This window comes from Crotalus tigris, unplaced genomic scaffold (genome assembly GCF_016545835.1).
Source record: "Crotalus tigris isolate CLP2741 ecotype Arizona unplaced genomic scaffold, ASM1654583v1 scf7180000024432.2438137, whole genome shotgun sequence".
Lineage (NCBI taxonomy): Eukaryota > Metazoa > Chordata > Lepidosauria > Squamata > Viperidae > Crotalus > Crotalus tigris.
This window is the reverse complement of record NW_024100599.1, coordinates 1968370-1988734: the sequence shown is the minus strand read 5'-3', so window position 1 is coordinate 1988734 and position 20365 is coordinate 1968370. Positions and strand designations below refer to the sequence as shown.

The window sequence follows — 20365 nt, the reverse complement described above, 5'->3', positions numbered from 1 at the left end:
AACATATGATGGAATTCATAAAGTCTTTGTTGTAGAAGGTGAATAGCAAACATCCATGGATTGTGAGATGTTTTGTAATTTATTTAGAAAGGAAGATTTCACTGTATCCCACAAATTTTGCAACAAGGAAAACTATACCATCAACAGCATATTCCATATTAAGGTTTTGCCTGTAAATACTTTGTGAGGAAATTTTTGATCCATTAATCTTGAGAAGAATGGAAAATATTAATACTTCTAGTAAAGATAGTTTGCAGGTGAACCTTCAAGTAGTCCTTGGCAGTCTAAAACAGTATGTGGGGGGAAGAATAGTCTCTGAGGGCATGTATCCCTTGATTGGCAAGGTCTGTCCCAAAATAAGACAGTACTGCTCCCATTTCAATGGCCAACAAGCTAGGTGACAGCCATAGATGGAGAGAGAAAAGGGAGAGAAAAATAAGATTCTGGTTCACCTATAGCCCAGAACAATAGAAAACATTCTTGTCGTTGTCTTTCTCCCACATAAGGAGCAAAAAGTGATCGATGGGTTTATTTCATTATCTAATATCCCCCAATCAGATTGCTTTGAACAGCATGCAAAGAATCTCCAAGGAGAATCTCCAAAAGAGTAAAACAACAATAAAGCTAGTCCCAAGGTAAAATCTCATGGCCGGTCTCCATCTTTACTAGGCAATAGAATTGTCAAAGGTATACTTAAGAAAATGTAGGTACAAAGATTCCAAGCATACTTCTGGGGGCAGCACACACTGCTGACCTCAATCAGACAGCATAGATCCTCCCTGGAGCCATAGCTGAGCAGCAGATTGTGGCCTTCATTAAGTCCATCACAGATACAAAATTCAGAAGAAGGCATAGTTCCATACCTGGGCAGAATAAGCCAAGGGATGCATAAATTACAAAACATCTCACAATCCATGGATGTTTGCTATTCACCTTCTACAACAAAGACTTTATGAATTCCATCATATGTTATAATAGTTGTAGAAATCTATTTGAACTTTATTTTTCTCCCTAGAACAGACTGAGCAGATTGTGAACATTTAAGATAGAGATGATATCTTTGGCTCTCCAGAAGTTGATTGATTGTCCCATCAAGTCTGTGTTTAGCTTAGTGTCCACTATAAATAGACCTTCCACACACACACACACACACACACACACACACACACACACACACACACCTTTCGTTATTCAGGTTTTCTCCCGCGTAAAATTGGAAGTGTCTTGGCGACGTTTCGACGAAGTCCCATTCGTCATCTTCAGGCTGGTGTTTTCAGCTTCGTGCTTCGAGGAGCACGAAGCACGAAGCTGAAAACACCAGCCTGAAGATGACGAATGGGACTTCGTCGAAACGTCGCCAAGACACTTCCAATTTTACGCGGGAGAAAACCCGAATAACCAAAGACCTACATACAAATACCCGCGAAAACCTCAGAAAACATATATATACACACACATACACACACACACATATATACATACACACACACACACACACACACACACACACACACACACACACACTGAAGGTTTTTTCCAGACAGACCAGTCTGATTGATGCACCTTGGTATTTTGACTGCTATACTGCAGTTCTACTTATAATCACTTTTGCCTTGCAGCCCCCCAAACTAGGGGCATTAAGCAGGCTCAAGTCGCTACTGCGATACATTACAAATCCAAATTTCTTTTTTGTTGACAAAGAGTTAAAGAGTTAAATGGGAGACTAGAATAGCTATTTTGAGCTTATTTTGCTCTCATCAGCTAGCCATACCCTCTATGTTTGAATCCCATAGAGGATATGACTAGCTGATGAGAGCAAAAGAAGCTCAAAATAGCTATTCTAGTCTCCCATTTAACTCTTTGTCAACAATATGTATGTATGTATATATGTACGTATGTATGTGTATGTATGGGTTGCACCTCTTCAGGGTTGCAGCATTTCCTGATAATAAACGACTCCTCAAGTGGCAACTGTGATTATTTGAATTTCCCACCCTATACTAAAAAAGCCTCTCTCTAAATAGCTAACACTTCCTTTAACCAATTTTTTGAGCTCCAGCTTGCAGCGATGCAATGAAAGACTCTATATCTCAGAATCCTTTTTATCCCTATCACTCAAATGTCGAGGACTTGGACTTCTTTGCCGTGAAACCTACATAAAGCTGAATGTGAAGAACAATCCTGGACCCACAGTCAGTTTATAAAGAGAACTAGCTAGTTTAATAAGTATGATTGTTTTCCTGCTGAGAAAATATGGTGCCTCCTAGGCTTTTCTCTCTGTCTTGTATACATGCCCAGACAAAACTCTGCAGATATGACACAAAATAACGGTAATGGCACATAAACTGTCTTTCAGCAAATTCTGTCCATCATCCTTTATCTTCTCTCCCTGTAGATGCCCTAATGGGCTCCAAGAGAAGTACAGTATCTCCTGGAACTATCTAAAGGTAGGTAAGTGCAGCTGTTTGGCAAGAAGTAAAAGGATTACAAGCAGAGATATTAAAGTGCCAATATGCTTCCAAACGAAAGGGACTTTAGAATTGCTCATTCCGTTATTTAAAAATATCTAAGGTTGCTTCAAAACGAGACAATTTTCCAAGACTGAGATAGCTCTGATCATTTTAAACACTCAGCAAGAATAAAATACACGAAACTGATTTTTTATGCTGCTTTTATTTGTTTAAAATATTAAAACAGAGCAGTGATTCCTATCCCTGTGAGAAGAGATACCACCATCTTTGTTCATGGAATAAGCATGAAACACAAGTATCCATGGTAGGGGTACTTGGACTCATTTGGGTAAGGACCAAGTGAGCATTGTAAAGGCACAAAGCAAACTCTGCTCTTTTTATATTAGATATATGTATGGGGCTGAATTCTTCTGTCATAATGTTTAAACTGTAATGTAGATGAAACCACTGGATTCCATGAACACATTTAGCATCAGACTTTCTAAAAAGGAGTAGAAAGAACAGTACAAAGCATTGGGATTTATGCATCCTTGGTTGGGGTAAAATACCCCACATTTTTTCAGGGTTGCAATGAATGGGTCCCCTCCAACAGGTTGCACCTGTAGGAATCAAAGCTGCACATGTGTGATTTAGTAAAAAAAAAAAAAAAAAAAAAAAGCTAGAATTTTTCAGTCAACTGTTTGGCAGAGAAAGGAAATGCAAATCCAGCTCCATCCAGTTCCTGAAGGGTGGCAAATTCTGGTTCTTTTCACCAAGTTATATGTGCATGATGTGACCTACTGGGCTGGGGAAGTTTATTTTACTTTTTTTATCTTAACTACTTTGGGCATGTTAATTAATCATTCAGCCAAAAGATGTCTATATGGAAAGTGGGCCATGAGAAAATAAGTTACTATCCTTTATATTGTACTAAGCTGTGAAAGGACAAATTTACCAGATAAAGGGATTTTTTAAATAGCTGCTATACTTTCATTCATTATCTCTAGATTGCAAGTAAAAATGGATTTTAACAGTACCTCTTTAGGTTGTTTTCCAGCATGTTGTTGCTGTAGGAGTTGAAGCTGCAACTGTTCCTGCTGTTTCTTATAAAATTCTTGAAGCTGCTGCTACAAAAGAAAATAAAAGGAGACAAGGAAAAAGAAGAAGATAGAGGCTATTAAGTAAAACAAATTGGGATAGCCAATTCAGGATCCCCTTTTGGTAATACACAAACGGCGATTTGAAAAATAGCATCCTTTTATCTGTAATGCTCTGACCTTTAGTTTGATACTCGACAATAAATTCAATGCACATTGACTATTCTTGGCATTATCGTTTGAAAAGTAATCTCCAAAATGAACGGATGAAAAACATACCATTTTCTACACAAACTAATTAAAATAAGGCAAGGGATGACCTTTGATTGAAACAACAAAGCCAGAATGCCCTTGCTAGGAGTGCCTGGTGAATCTTTATTTGGAACATATACAAGCTTTCTAAATTATTGTTGCATTGTACTGTACCAAGCTTCATTTAGAACCGACACAGGGTTCCCTCTCCATCTACTTTACTCACTATTCCAGACAGATAGCTCATTCGGTGCTTCTGCTCTGCAAATTAATACTTGAGAGAATGAATATAAGGCACCGTGTTCAATGTCATCTTGCAATAGTCTCTGGCACTACTGCTCTATGAATGAATGAATGAATGAATGAGTGAATGAATGAATGAATGAATGACATACATACCACACAAAGTCATTTAGGGATTTAGTTAATTAACAACATTTTGGAGGGAGAGGAAGTTAATCCACAGGCTGTTAATCATAGCCTTCAAAACCTTAGTATGCATTTCTGCTGGGTGGCTAGTACGCACTTCTGTTTTGATCACTATGACAAGATATCACCCTTGCTATTTTTCACCAGCTACCTTCCACTCATGAGCCACAAATGAAAGAAAAGTGATATTAGCAAGGATTTAACATAGACTGATTAATACAGTAAAAGGGGACAGACCACAGTTGCACAGCTATTCCATAATATTTATATTGGGGGGGAATAGATTATATTTCAATGCTCTCTTTATTTTCAACTAAGTTAGCATGGTGGGCTTGCCTCTATTACAAAAGTTAGAACAAGGTATTAAATAAACCTTCTGGCCAAGTAAAGATTTGAATCCAGCTCTCCTATTTCTAAACCCAACACCAACTCCTACACTGCAGAGGCTGAAAAAAAGGCTCAGCTACTTCTGTTATGGTCTAAAAGATGAAAACAGCGCCTATACTAACAAATCACAACATGAATTCTTTTAGGCAGACACTGATGAAAACTAATTCTTAGGAAAGTATATGAAGCTTGGTGTCTCTTTCAGCCCATTCTCAAAATATTACTGATAACACATGGAAAGATAACTTGGGAAAAGTCAACTTTTCAGACCGTGATTTTGCCCAATCATTTATTCATAGTTGCAACTGTGGCAAAACTACAACTCACGAAGGAAGGTGAATATACGTGTCCCAGAATAACGTTGCAGAATTGGATCTGGATCAGTCACTGGGACCAGAGGTTTAGTCTTCCTAAAGACTAAAAAGATTTAGGAAGACTAAACCTCTGGTCTCGGTGACTGACCCAGACTGGATCCTGCAGAACTACAACTAACATAAACACCATTGTTCAGATGTGTATTTCCTACAGTGAATATGAAAGAATGGCACTTCGTTCAACTTGATGCTCTACAGATCTCTTTGGGAATATGGTCATTACTAGAATTCCTAGCTGGTGGAGAATCCCGGGAGTTGCAATTTCATCCTCTCTCATGAATGCCAGGATATAAACATGTAACAATCTCTTATTTTAGGAAGATACTTGACATAGGAAATGGCACCAGTGTAACAGCCTTCCTTTTCCAATAGCAGTGTTGGTTAGCTAAGCAGCTGCCAAAGAAAGTAAGTTACCTGTTGAAGCATGAGTGCCTGCTGCTGTTGGAGCAGGACCTGAAGTTGCTGTGGAGTTAGCACTTGCTGCTGGAGGATCTGCTGCATTTGCTGGGGAGTGATAACTTGAGGTGTCATCATAGCCACCGACACGGGAACCTAAAATATGAAAACAGCATAAAGTACAAGCAGTTCAACAAACCTTCTGTTAAGGGAGAATTGTTTTGTTATATTTCGTTTTAAATTTCTCTTTCTCCTCTACACGGTCAAAATAATTGCTTTAGTGAACTTGAGCTGCAGTCAGAAGAGGGCTTTTTTTTTTTTAATAGGCAAGTATAATAACTGCATTGTTAGGTCACCCCAAAATGTTTTTTCCCCTATAGCTTTTATTTTAAAGGACAAGCAAAGGGATAAAAAAAAAAAAATGACCACATCTGATTTAGTTCAGGGAAACACTGTTCCATCCAAACAAGCTTGTCTTCTACCCATTCCACAGAAATAGATTTTATGTTCTGAGAAAATCAAGCTATTAATCTGCGCATCTTCTAGAGGTGCCTATCAATTTTGACAAATGTTACATTAATTAACAAGTAAGACCCTTCAGAAGCGGCCACTGGGGAGTTTCAACTTAATGACTTGAAACAAATTAATGCAATTTCAGCGATACAGAAAACACACCTTGTTCCCCAGCAATTTTAGCAGTGGAACTCCTATGATGATGCCTCAACCGTTCCGCATTCACCTAGCATACAGATGGCTTCAATTCCTTCGTATTATGTGAGATACCATTAAAAGCCGCTTTCCATGACATTTCAGTGACAAACAGCTACAGTGATGAACTTGATAGCATTTCATATTTGCAACTGTTAACACGTTTCTGCACGGGCATCTTTGCAACGAACCTGTACACTCTATCTGAAAGGATGATGTCTTGTTCAGATAAAACACTGACATTAAAATGACAGGCTGTCTCGGCCAAGGTTACGCAAATTGTATTCAAGCGGATACCTAATGACAATGCTCTGAATCCTGCAAGCTTTCTAGAATGTAATTTAGCTATTCAAAATAATCACTGCACTTGTGTTTAATTTGCAGACTACATGAGAACCATTTTGTCAGTTCCAGTAATGCAACAAAACTATTTTATAAGAAACCCCACCAGAAAAAGAGAGACAGAGCGAAAGAAAGGAAAAGATAAAAAAAAAGGGGGGGGAGAAGAGTTACAATTGAGGGGGGCACAAAACTCACATGACTGAATAAGTAATATTTATGCATAATACTTCCCTTTAGTTTCAGCTCAAATAGGTGACAGCAAAAAATTAAAAGCCGTAAAAGGATATACTTAGTTAAAAAGAATTTGCTGTCATCTCATAGACTGCAATGAAAGGTAATAACATGTTTTGAACATTTTTATGCAGCACTTGTTTGAAAAAATCAGCAGACAATAGCTGCTCGGGAGATAAAAAAGGCTTTAAAAAAATATTTCAGGGGACTAGTAAGCAAGAAAGAAATGCCGTATTAATTTTATGTAACACAATGTCTTAATATGCAGTTTTTCTTTTTCACATGATTTGTCCTATCATTTGCTTAGCAAATTCTCATTCCTAATTTCACAGTCATTATGCACTGATGTACCGATTTCTCAGCACCGCTAATTTTGATGAACTAAAAAAAAATAGTTTCTGAAGGTCAGATTTATGTACAGCAAATACCGTGCAGTGAGGTTATGTATTTACTATTTTAGAAACAATGTTTACTGCATCTGTTTGATACAATTATACCCTTTGACCCCTCATTAACATAATACAAGACACTAGGCCAGCAAGTGTCAGCAACATTGTTATATCAGTTAGGATTACCAGGAGATGTGTTGCAATGTAAAGTAACCTGAAGCACCTATATCACCTATGGACTGTATGAAAACAAATGTGTCTCAAAGCCATCACATTTGAATTTACCTGAAAATTGGAAATATTTTATGTTACGCACACTTCTGTACTGACAATTAATTGCAATGCTTACAAATTGAATTTTTCTCTCCTATAAAATTACAGCACAATCCACTAGACACAAATTTTAGGAAATGGATACTAAAATTCCAAAGAATTAATGGTGACAAGAACCAAATCCAAACTAGAGCATTGAAATATAGGTATAGAATGGTTAAGTATCAATGGCAAGCGCTGAGATAGAGAGACTGTTAATTCCTTAAATCATTGTCTTATTGATTTCCATTCAAGTAACAAGCGGAAGACATATATAGAGACAGACTGATAATATTGAAACAAAGAAAAGAACAAGAGCATAAATAAACAAACAGAAGAAATAGATTAGATGCTGATTTGACACATTTACTGGGCTGGCAGAAACAAGCTTTCTTTCAGTCTCCTGCAATCACTAGACTCTTCAACATATCACAAATGCTGCATCCAATTTATGCAGAGTGAGCTAGGTTGTGGGACACGTCCATTAAAAATTAGTTCAGTTACATGCAGGTTAATCTGGATCCAAACCAATAACACTAATTCTAACATCAGACAGGGTAGTTTCAAGTAAGTACTTAAAAAAAAAACCTAACTCCATAGAAAGACAGAGATCACATGATTACACTTTTGATTTTGTAGACTTCTGTTAAAAATATTTGACTGAATCTGTCTGTACTTCATATTTGTCCTTCAATATTTTCACTGGGTTAGAATTAAAATATTGTGCACTATTTCTTAACTTCATCATTTTCTTTTATAAAGAAATTTTTGTAATTATATTTTCTTAATGATGGATTTAGATATACAAAAGCAAACATTTCTGGATTTTTTTTTAAATGTTACTTCTGATTGATGTATAAATCAATTTTATTTGCATATTTAGGATGGAAGTATATATAATGGTTTTGTTTTTGTTTTTTTGTCTTCTACCCAACATTCTTTAATGCAACTCTGGGTATGACATGAAGAATAATAGACTTGTCATAAGTTAAGGAAATGAATGTTTCCTTTCCTACAGATTATCTACTCCACAATGCTATCATAAGTTTTTGAAACTCAAAGGGAAAAGCATTTTAGTGTCCTACAAGAAGAAAGAGTTTTACTACTCTACTCTTTCCATTTCTGGCAATCACAACTTTTTTTTTTTTTTTTTTGCTTTAGATGATAACAAGATCTATATCTCAAAAAAAGTCATACATAATTGGCAGATCTCTTTTCCTGAGGTTGTGACAACAAACAGGTAGTGGACTGAAACCATATTTACCAGTTGTTAGCAACCATTGCAAGTTTAGCCCAGGATTATGACTAAAAAGACCTGAGACATGAATAAGGAAACCAAATGGTCTTGCCTCTCCCTTGCCGTGCTGGTGGGGAAAAATAATAATAAATAAATAAATTTCCTGGGCCAGCAACAAGTGTTAGCAGCTCCTGAACTGCTCCTCTTCCTCTGGATTAGCCCCGTTAGGTCCTAAGGAGAAAGGACAATGGAAGCAGGACTAAGGAATGGCTTCACAAAATGTTGGAAGTGGCTGTTGTCCAAGAGAACAGTGCCATTTGCGTCAACTTCAGCAACTCTGGTCTTCTTCACTATTCCTGCTTCTTCTCTTGCCCACTTCAAGGGTAAAGTGGTGGAAGGAACTGTATCCACACCCCGCTTCCAAAACACAAGGCAATTACCTAGACTAAGTTTTAAATAAATACATTTGGATATCTAATTTCTTAATTTCCAAATATCCCACTTATTCATGTCACTAGTCCCTAATACTACTAGGATTCAAAGAGAATGTGATAGCAGCAATGGGCTATTACAGTTCACACTTTATTACCCATAGCTACTAAGGTCATTAAAACAAGAGTGATTGTACTGATCTTAAGTTATTGATCGTGGTTAAGTACTGTTATTTAATTCTATGCAGAATATCTGGGAAGCTGCTAAAGGCACTCAAGAAAGTGCTGAAAATTATAGTCAAGGCATGGAAATTTCATAAAAACTAGCTAGTGACTTAAATCAATAGTATATGAAACAAGTAATTTCTAAACTATGGTTTCTAATATTTATGACTCATGGTTTGAATATATCCCATCAAAACAGTACTTATTTTATATACATTACACTTATATCTGAGTGAAATAAGAAATCTCTATTTAATCTTGTTCTTTAGCATGTTAAGACTTTAATCCTGGATGGCTAAAATTTGAGATTCCTTTTGCAAATAATATTTAAAATCCCTTTCTTTAAATCTCATCTAATTTTATAAAGAAAAGAGACCTCATACTGGTAACTATCCAAACACATCAATCAACAAACATTTATTGATAGAACATGTCTTCATGACTCTGGAATAAACTAATTACAAGGTATGCTAATAAAATACATGTTATGAATGACAATAAAATGGATGAAACATGATCAGCGTAATCATAAGATGCTCCTTCATAGCAAAACAAATGAAGGTTATAGATTAGGCTTATTGATTTCAAGAACGTGTAAATCTATATAAAGCTAAGATACAGACAAGTGGAAGTTCAGATAGCAATCCACAGAACATTTCCTTAGGAATAAGTTTCATTTAACACAGTAGGACTTTAATTCCAAGTACCATATATAATACTAGCAATGTGCTACTCATCCAGTCTGCTCTGTGAAACAACCATCACTTCATTGTTCTATTTTAATTTTAAGCAGACAGTTGTGTGATTTATTTAATCACTTTTCAATAATCTCTTCTATCTGTAACCCAGGGTCTCTGAGCTCAAAGAGCACCAAGAACCCCATGTTAATAACTTTCACCCAGTCCTCTTGTCACTAACAAACAGGGTTTGGTAGGCAAGTAACACTGACAGAAACAGTAAAGGCAAAATACAGTTGTTTCTCTAATACAGTCCTAGTAGAAGTGATCTGCTGACATTTCTTCTATCAGAAATGGAAAATATGCCTTTAAATGAATGATCCTAAAAATAAATAAATTATCCTAGGTTGATTTCATTGGCCTATATATCACATCATTATAACTTTATATTTGGTTCTAAAATTACTTTTAGGATAAAATGGCGATTTCAAGATAATATTTTTCTTTCCAAAATTTAGTTTGTTTAATTAGACTGACTGCTAAAAAAACGGATTTCTCCAACTTTCAATTTAATATATATCAACATCAAATGTTATTATTTTAAAAATGTCCTCAGTTTAAAGGAAGCACCATTCAATGCTTATTTTATAATTTCTGTTTTGTCTGTATGTATTTTACTTTCTGGTACTGCCATTCTTGTTCTAACTAAGGATTGTGATGATAATAATAAAAACAACAACAATAATTAATTCAGGAGATAAATGTATTTTTAATGGCCTCCCAATTCCTTTAGTGGCTGAGAAAGAATACTGGGGTAGCCAAATATAAGTTATGGAAGGCCATTTTAAGGCAATGAAAAATGTTAACTCCATCAAACGTAGTAAGACCAGTGTCTACAGAATAAAAGGCACCTCAGCTGATCTGAGTAATGCATTAATTCTAAAGTTGCCTATGTAACAATAAAGGGGGGGGGAATCATTCAGCATAATGCTAAAAGCAGTTCACCCTCTGGAATAAGGAAGCATTAAATCACATTATCTTTTTCTCCCTGTGGATAAAACATTTCTGACACAATATTTCAGGTCTACAAAACAAAAACAATTAAAGAGAAAAAGAACCACACAGAGCTGGAAACATTCATGCAGAAATCATGATTCCGTTTCCTTATGCAAAGTAGAATTTCACTTTTAAGACTTCAATATTTTTCCTGAAATAACACTGCAAAGAACATGACGACAGGTACTGTTTATTATATTAATGTAAAATCAGCTAAGTAGTCAGTCATTAGCATAAATGTTCTATCCTCAACAATACAACCTCCTATTAAAAAAGGAGAAGAAAGAAGAGAGAAGCTCTTTACAATTCAATTAGCATGTTTTTTTATCATTTTGTTTATTGCGCTTCACTAAGAGTAGGAGATTAACTAGAGACATACACAATTAAACACGATACATTTTCCTGACTTGGTTAATAATTCTGTGCTTCCTACTACGTAAAGCTTTCTTTCCTAACTGAAAGAAAGAGGAGGGGGAGAGGAAAATTTATATTTGTTTTAATATGAAACCTTAGTGGAACCTGACACTATCTCCATTTAGCTTATACAATTGATTTCTTACTTATGTGTCCGGCTAAGAGTTAAAGCTATAACACATATCCACTTCATTTGCATATAAACGTAGACTTTACATAAATTAAGACTTTATTCTTAAATGTTTGTTAGGATGAACACTCCCCCCCCCTTATCTAAAGAGACATGCAGAAAGAGGAAGAATAGGGACCGAAGGATTCAGCTGTATTCAGTTTTTAAAACAACATACCTGCATAGCAGCATTACAATAGAAGGGAACCTTCTTTAGTCAACATTTGTTTTGTTTTCTCTTTAGCTTCTTAAATAAAAAAAAGCAAAACAAAAAAACAGGAGGAGCAGCGCCCTGAAGAGTCTGTACATTCTTAACCTCAGCCCCACAAACCTCGAACAGTCAAAAAGCAACAACCACCTATCCTCAATTTCATTAACAATCTTAGTGTTTAATATTTACACACTAATTTAATACATTCGGGGAATCATAACAAAACGACTATGATTAAATTAGCATTTTAACAGTTGCACACTAGAGAAAGTTTTTTTTTATTCTGTAGCATCTCAAAAACTGTAAAATTTACGCCAGCAAAATAATTTTCAATATTAGCATATATTTTTATATTCTATTTTCTTACTCGAAAGATTTGAATTTTCCTTTTTTTCTCGGTTTGTGTATGAATAGACCAGAGGATGGGATATACAAGAAATTGTACTGGCTAATGTAATATTAATAACCAATTAAAAATATGGTGAACTTACTCCCAATCAGACACAAAATCTGAGACAAATTATGACAAGATGTCTTCAAGTTACACACTCATTTAAAGCATGTCACAATGCAGAGTTACAGCCTTTGCAAATATCTGTAAAAGTTTATTTCTTGTAACATATTGTTTCATACCTATCTCAGATATGTTCATCTACAGAATTCTAATTGGCACTCGTTCTACTCATCTTTAATTTAAAAAATCCCATCAGATTTATTTCTAATAAAGACATAGTCAAACCAGAATATTTTCTGTCCTTTAAAGATCAAAATATAGGATGCCTTACAAAGTAAGACAAATGAAAAAAGACAAGAATAAAATCTTCTCCTCAAACGGTGCAGTAATTAGAAAAATAGTGCAAAATTAATACAATAAATAAGCTACCCTTTCCTAGAAAATGTAAGAAATTAAGCTGCGAGTATTTGGTACTGGTTTATAGGGAAAATGTATCAAAATTTAATGTAGTCTCCCATGTGTCATCTTGTTTTCTCAAGACTTCAAATAGAATTGGAAAATACAAAATAACAAGCCCTTGAGAAATCACAAAGTCAACCTTTTTGATGTTATTGGTTTACCTTGTTCTCTGTTATCTGAACAATGATGTTTCAGATTTAAGGGCAAGATTGAGAACTTTAAAATTAAAACATACTATTGTCCAGTTGTCCTTTTCTTTTCCTTCAGAAGGACTGATATGAAATCAATTCTTAATGAATGAATGAGAATAACTCTAGTAGAAAGGCACAGCAAAGTGGATAATTGTTCAATGTTCATTTATACCTCCATTCCACCCTACCTCATCACATCATATACTGCAGACAGGAGAAGTACTTCCCAAGAGAGGAAACTGCTCTGAAAAGGTTAACATAAAAGACTACTTCATAAAACTACTTGATTTTCTTAAAAAAAATCAGACACTCAAGTTAGCTTTAAAGATAGGAACACATGGGACAGTCTCTGCCTCTATATTTCTTCCCTGCCCTTCAGTTCTTGACAATACAGGGTGGGGGGGGGGGGGAAGCATCGGAAGAAAAGAAAAAAAAAAGAAAAAAACCCCAAGCATTTAAACTAATGTCTGAATTTCACAGAGAATACAGTTTCAAGCAAACACTATCCGACTTTCATTAAAACAAACAATTCAAAATCAGCCAAACAATATCAAGTGAGTCTTCAGTATCAGAACTTTCTCACAATCTAGCTCTGCAAGTGTGGATTTGGGAAATGGGAGGGAATTCTTTTTATTTACTTATTTTCTGCAACAACAATTTGGGAAGGGGTGTGATAGATAGATAAGGAAAGAGAACAATGTTAAGCTCTCAAGTAACAAACATTTTTACAAAGTACATTGATTCTGTTGGGGAAAAACCATTGTCAGATTTTGTTTTGCCTTTTCCACTCTCTAAACTTTTAACAGCAGTATGATTTTCCTACCTTTACGCAAATCATGTTCAGCTTTTTCCAGAGCAACACAGTTTGAGGCATTGCAATCAGCCATTCATTTACATTTTCAGCACTTTGGAAAGAAATAAAACTATAGTGAAATGAACATGAGACTTCCTACACAATCTCAGGTGTCACCATCTGCTGATAGCTGACTATTGAAGAAGATTCGTGAGAAACTGTATTAACGTATTTGCACTGCGTCTCTTTAAAATTTAGCATATATTTAAAATTTTGCCTCTTAACAAAATCAATAATCTTTGCTGCTCACCAAGCATATTTGATACTTTTTAAAAATTATACCTAGCCTTCCTGGTCAGTTTGAAGGGGAATCAAAGCTAGGTACTTATCTATCTCCATCAAAACGTATGATTTTTTTAATTAAATCCATAGTATAACAATCTAGTATTTTTTTCCTGTGGGTGCTTATAGTTTGAACAAAGTGATACATTTCAGTCAGATACTAAAGAATTATTACAGTCTGACTTTTACACCTGCATGATGCATTGACTAATAGGAATGTTCTAATGCTGATAATCTAAAAGAATCCTAATAAGAGTTCTCAATTTTTGAAATCAAATTAAAACAAGTTAACTGCTACATTGTATGTGCATCATAAAAGCAAAGCTGATATTTTGCTTTTAGGTGTATAACAATGTAAAAAGTTCCAAGAAATTATGATCCCATGTCAGTTTCAGTGCATCACTCCAATTTTAGCCCAATTAGGTATGGCATCTCCTCATTCTTGCCTGTATTAGGTAAGGTGCTGTTTTTGAAGGGGCAAAGTGCTTAGGACGGGTATTACAAAGTATAGTAAGATATACTTAAAATAATAGTTTGTTAAACTAACAAACAAAGAACAAAACCTCATTGAAATAAATCCTCCCTATCATAAGCTTTCTGATGATTTATGATTTACCAACTCAGCAAGGTTATGCAATACTGCATGCTTTTTTAGATGCATTATTTGAGCCAGTTGAGATTTAATTAAGATCACAGCCTCCAAAATCCCTGTCAAATGAAAAATTCACAGAAGACAATGCACTATATATCCTCATTCAGATAGTCTCCTCTCCATGACTTTGGAATAACATAAGTTAATCCTGTTTCTATGGTGGCAGACAAAAGTTAACAAATTTTGTTTTCTTTCAACAATGTGTTGTTTTCTGGTTTATACCATGAGATCATACCTTAATAAAGAAGGGGTTGGGGACAAGCAGTGGGAATAAGAACCATAAAGCAGTGAGAATTTGCAGAAACATGTCTCAAACACCAACAGATATATCTTGACATTTTCACTGGTCTGCTGTGATGTCACCCTGTTTTCACATAATTAACTCTTGCTTGTAAGGGTGGCATATTATACTATCTGTCCATTAGTAACACTGTGACAATGGAGTATTTTTTTTTAAAAAAGAGAGTTATTAACAGTATTATATTTTAGCAGGCAATGTGTTAAAAAAACGGAGTACATATAGGTAATGTCTGTAAGTCATTATGATGTTACTCATGTACAAATGGCAGATTAAATGTCTCACTTCACCAAGATGCATTTTTATTCCTATTAAGGTTTATAAAAACTGCAGGCCTGTAAATTGTTGAAGAGTTATTTTTAAAAGGAAGTTCACAGAAAGAGTTTACCTCTTGCAAGTATGAATTTCTGTTTGTGTTATCTTACCATCATTTTGCTTATCTCATAGTTTAGAAATGACAGGTGCTAGCAGTCTTTTGTTTGACAGGCCCCTACACAAATAACTGTCGTGCCTGAAAAGGCTAATGCACTACTAATGAACAATAAATCAGCTTTGATTATAAAGTGTCAGGCCAATCAGTTTTCAGTTCAGCTCTATCATATTCTAGGCCAAATCGTCTACACTGTTTGGACAGGATTTGTTTTCAGATTTATATCCGTATCAGGGCAATTTCAGGCAAGACGAAGGAAGAAGGCAGTGTGGTTATTTAAAGTTTTCAACGATGTTAGGCGTCTCTCTGCTTTACTCTCAGAAGCTGCAGTACTATTACTACTAGTAGTAGAATAGCTCTGCTTCCAGAACTAATCTTCTAATGTTATTAGAAAGGATTAAAACTAAGAATAACCATATACAACATTTGTCCATATTAGCCATCATGTATACATAGAAGTCAAAAAGAAACACGGCCATAAATTCATATATTGCTTTTTCAACTTGCAATCAAACTGGGCAAGAAGCTGGAGCGCATTTATGTTACCTCTACTAAGCACTTGATTTTAGCTAGTCCATACAACATAATTAAATCCTGTAATAAGCTTTAAGGCACATATACCCATATATGTGCATATATCTGTATACACAAATATATGCATATCAATTAGACATACACACACGTGAAAACACAACTCATACTTCTGAAGGACTTCCATTTTGCCCTGTCTATTTGCTTCAGAAATATCTGTCAGCAAGGTAAAAGTTTTTCTTCAGGAACAAATCTCATTCAATAGAAACAAAGCACATTTCTTACATAATAAGCTTATCTTCCCTTTCCAATCATTTCTATTTTTATTTTTTCATATACCATCCTAAAATCTCCTAGAGTAAGTTGATAGCAGTTCTTTGAGTTTAAAATTGCACTTTACAGAAGTAAATTCCTTCTATGACCTATTCAGTTTCTCTCTCCTCTTTCAACTGTCAGAAGTGAAAGAGTTAACCTCAAAGAGGAAGCATGTATATATGCACTTTGCTCTAAACTAACCACCCACTTCCTAACTGTTCCCTCCTCTACACTACCACCACCCCTTAAAAAAATAATCTCCTTTTGCAGGGAAATTCAGTATTCTAAACCTGATGCTTAGCTTGGTTACAGTTAGATCCAGTTACACTTATTTCTTTAGAGAACATTAATCCTGGTAACTGTCAAAAGCAAACCTCTCGTACATAATTTCACGTGGCAAATTGTCTAGCAAGTAAAATCAAACACTTAACTGTGCCTGACACAGAATTTTGCACATCTGCAGTTTTACTCCCCTTTTTCAAAGAAATTATAATTAAGGCAATTATGCCATAAATACTGAAAGCATGCCTCCAACGATAGGATAGAATCTCACTCATATATTTGTATATAGCAGCTATATTCCAAAGACAGCATTCTTCTCAAGGCAATTATTTACAAAGTTGTTACACTTACTACCAGACAAAGAAGAAATGTATTCATGCCCTGCTCGCACTTTTTAAAAACGCTGTTCTCAAATCTTCCCTTAAAGTTGATGAAAAGAAGACACAGGCCTACAATAATGTTAATGCAGTTCGCTGACCATCTGTTTCTCAGATTCTTTGTAAAACTCTTGACTGAGTGGAGTAAACATGAGAGTTCAAAAAGCGTAAAACTGAAAGAGAGAGGAAAGAAAGAAAGAAAGAAAGAAAGAAAGAAAGAAAGAAAGAAAGGAAGGAAGGAAGGAAGGAAGGAAGGAAGGAAGGAAGGAAGGAAGGAAGGAAGGAAGGAAGGAAGGAGGGAAGTTGAATAAACAACCCTATTTTGTCCATGCAAAATTAAAGATCAATGCCCTGTATTATTTGAAACAAATAATAAAATCAATCATATTGACAAACCTGACAAACTCCATTTAGCTGCCACCACAAACACAGTGCTGGGCCATGAAGCTCTTTAAGGCTTGCTGTACAGTCTTCAGGTTACAGACAGATTGCACACACAAGGGTGCTCCTGGGCTGACAAGATGCGAACTACCCAATCAGCCACGCCCTTCTCCACCAATCACAACCAGCCTCTAAACATAATCAGTTCAAACACCCCTACACAATGGGCCTCTCTCTCTCTCTCTCTCTCTCTCTCTCTCTCTGGCAGGTGAAATAATGCTTTTGTGAAATAACGCTTTTGTCTCTAAAGCAACTACAATTAAGTGCTGTTAACCCTATGACCCAACCGTGTCTGTTTCTGTGCTCTAAAAAGCATGGCAAAGAGCATATGCTTACTCGGTCCTTGCAAAGATCACTTCCAAACTATTTTTTTTCCCCCTTAAGAAAACAAAAACCAACCCAAGTGAACACGGACTAACAGATCTTTTAAAAATCTCACGGTGAAAGAGCTATCTATTCAGCAGTGCCTACGCGATAGTACGGAGCAGCAAGCAAACACAACCTTTCACAGCAATCAGTTTTAAAAATCAGATAGGCCAAAACAGGAACAATTGTAGTTGTGGAGGGGGGGGGGGTTAAAAACTTAATTTGAAAAATCAGGTGAGGGGTTTTTTTTAAAAATGGGGAGATACTTCTGATATCTGTTTAGCAAAAATGCTGCTTTTATTATTTTGCAATCCTCTAGCCTTTTCAGATCCTTCTGTCTAGCACAGATTATTCATGGTACAATCCAGTATAAATCATGCAAACATGTACAAATAAGTATTCAACAGGAGTTTGTACAAATTATTTGTGTGCCTAAGCTATGCAGAGAATAACCACCCACCTCCTCCAAATAAACCAAAAGGAAATGAATCATGTACTGGGGAATGATAAGATATAAAAATGTATCACAACCACAGATGAATCTATTACAGCCCTCTGATCAATGTTTTCCACATAAGGACTTTTATCAACCTTGTTGTTAAAGCCTCAAACAAGTATTTCTGAACTCAGTGTTGGGACCTTTTCACTATCAGATTTGATGATTCTGTGCAATTAATGGAGAACCATAAGTCAACGTGTCAAATGGCCAGATAAAAAGAATTATCACTTGCTCTTAGGCATTAATGCTCCCTTTCCTCCATCCCTCCCCCCCAAAAAAAAATACTGGAGCACTTAAAATGTATTTATTGACTGACGTTCATCCCATTACATTTGAAAAATGTGTTTTGATATTTTAAAATAAATAAAAAACATATAGAATTATAGATATTACATACAAATAAAATTAATCTGACTTTATTTTTTTCTTAAGGGGATATTCAGTTATTTTACCTGTGTTTAACGAAACACAAGGTCTTGCAAACACAAACAGACTCTACGTGTAAGAAACATGAATCCAAAACAACAGTTGTGCTGTTTGGGGGAGTAGGGAGAGACTCACAATACAAAAGGATCTAACTCAATGATACTCTGTAATCACATGATAAACCAGATGTAATATGGATTGCTTTCCATAGCTCAAAGTGTTTTCAGTTAGACAACAAATTAATGAAATGTTTTGTGCAGGTCACTAAAAAGTTGACCCCTACCTTATGAATATTTAAGAATGGACTGCACACATCTTATGTGAGATCCTAAATCTGCCAAAAAGCATCATCCCTGAATCAGAAAGATTCTTGTTCTTAAATCAATGGCTGAAGTAAAACAAATCTACATATCAAGGACATGGTTCTTAAATGCGAACTGTGAATATTATAGGACATATTTTGCAACTGTATTATGTAAAGAAAAATAATGCAAAAGCAATGTGGATTAAAAGCAAAAATAATATTGCGTTATTTTTATATCCTTAAAGGTTGTACATGTTTGACTATTTGAAACTGCTGAGAAGGGGGAGGAAGCGGGGGTTGGGGGGGCAATGGAGGCTATTTAGTTAAAGCTTTGCACAGTTTTTTTTCCCACTTGCAGCTCTTTCTCTTATGTGAAAGCTGTCTCTTATATTCATGATCACATAACTGCCTTGTGGCAAACAGATGAGCTACCTGCATTTTAAAATACTGTTTATATAGTATTCTCCATGGCAAAGTGCTTTGCTACTCAGTCTCTTTCATCCTCCCTATATTATCATGATGTGAGAAGTCCCTCAGACTGGCGTCTAGTGAACTGATAGGGAATGAAGTCGAAATTTCACTTGTGGATTGATAGAGAATGAAAGCCAAATTTCAGGAAGCTAAACATGATGCAAATGTAGACGAAATGTAGCCCTGATTTCAAGAAAGAATAAGCCAGATCACTCTGGCATATTGTCCTGTGTGCACAATGCATCCATGGCATTCATTCAGGGATTTGGCAAAAGGCATTGGTACCTCTCAAGCCAGCCTAGCCTGCCTTACAAGACTGTTGTAAGATAAGAATGGAGATAAAAAGAAAACATACATCTCTCTCTTTGTCTCACACAGACAAATCCAAAGGCACATAGTTAGATCAGGTCAACATACATCCCCTGCAAATTAGATCTATTTCACACAGTTGGAAGAGAATATAGGATCCATGGCAGAGACAGACAAGCAATAAGTACATGGACTGTTCATGGAAATCACTTCTCTGAACACTTAGAAAGGGATTTTGTTTTAGTGAGCTTTATGACATTTAACACAAATAGTAGCAATCCTTTTCATCTCCAATATAGGAATCCCAATTTTTTTTTAAATACTATTTTATAATACTGTTACGATATACAAACTTGAGCCAAGTTTTTTTTTTATCTCTTGGAAATTTCATGGGTGTGCCTTGACAACAATGTGGAAATGGCTTGTCACTGCTTTTTCTTGGGATTTTTCTCTTTTTTAAAAACCAATTTCCAAGCTTACAAATTAGGTAACATCATCAGTGCTAGCTGGTGGAAGTATGCCTACATGCAAATTTCTCCCATTCGCATGCTTTCTGAAGCATTTCACACCTGCATGTGGTACTTTGGCTCAGGATTGAACTATAGGAATCTATCCATTAGGTGTAAGCAAATAAAGGA

General features: G+C 35.6%; 1 protein-coding gene across 15 annotated transcripts in view; it reads right to left on the bottom strand.

Annotated features, from left to right (window-relative positions):
- FOXP1 (forkhead box P1) overlaps nucleotides 1-20365 on the bottom strand; it is a 666111-nt gene that overhangs the window by 98922 nt on the left and 546824 nt on the right. For 13 of the 15 annotated variants that reach the window (XM_039330816.1, XM_039330828.1, XM_039330820.1 and 10 more), the window contains 2 exons: nucleotides 5404-5541; nucleotides 3488-3577 (listed from right to left, as the gene is read on the bottom strand). In XM_039330816.1, coding sequence (XP_039186750.1) covers nucleotides 3488-3577; nucleotides 5404-5541 — 228 coding nt within the window. Of the gene's footprint in view, nucleotides 1-3487; nucleotides 3578-5403; nucleotides 5542-17307; nucleotides 17460-20365 lie in introns of those variants that run through there. The other 2 variants (XM_039330831.1, XM_039330827.1) reach the window with 2 other exon arrangements.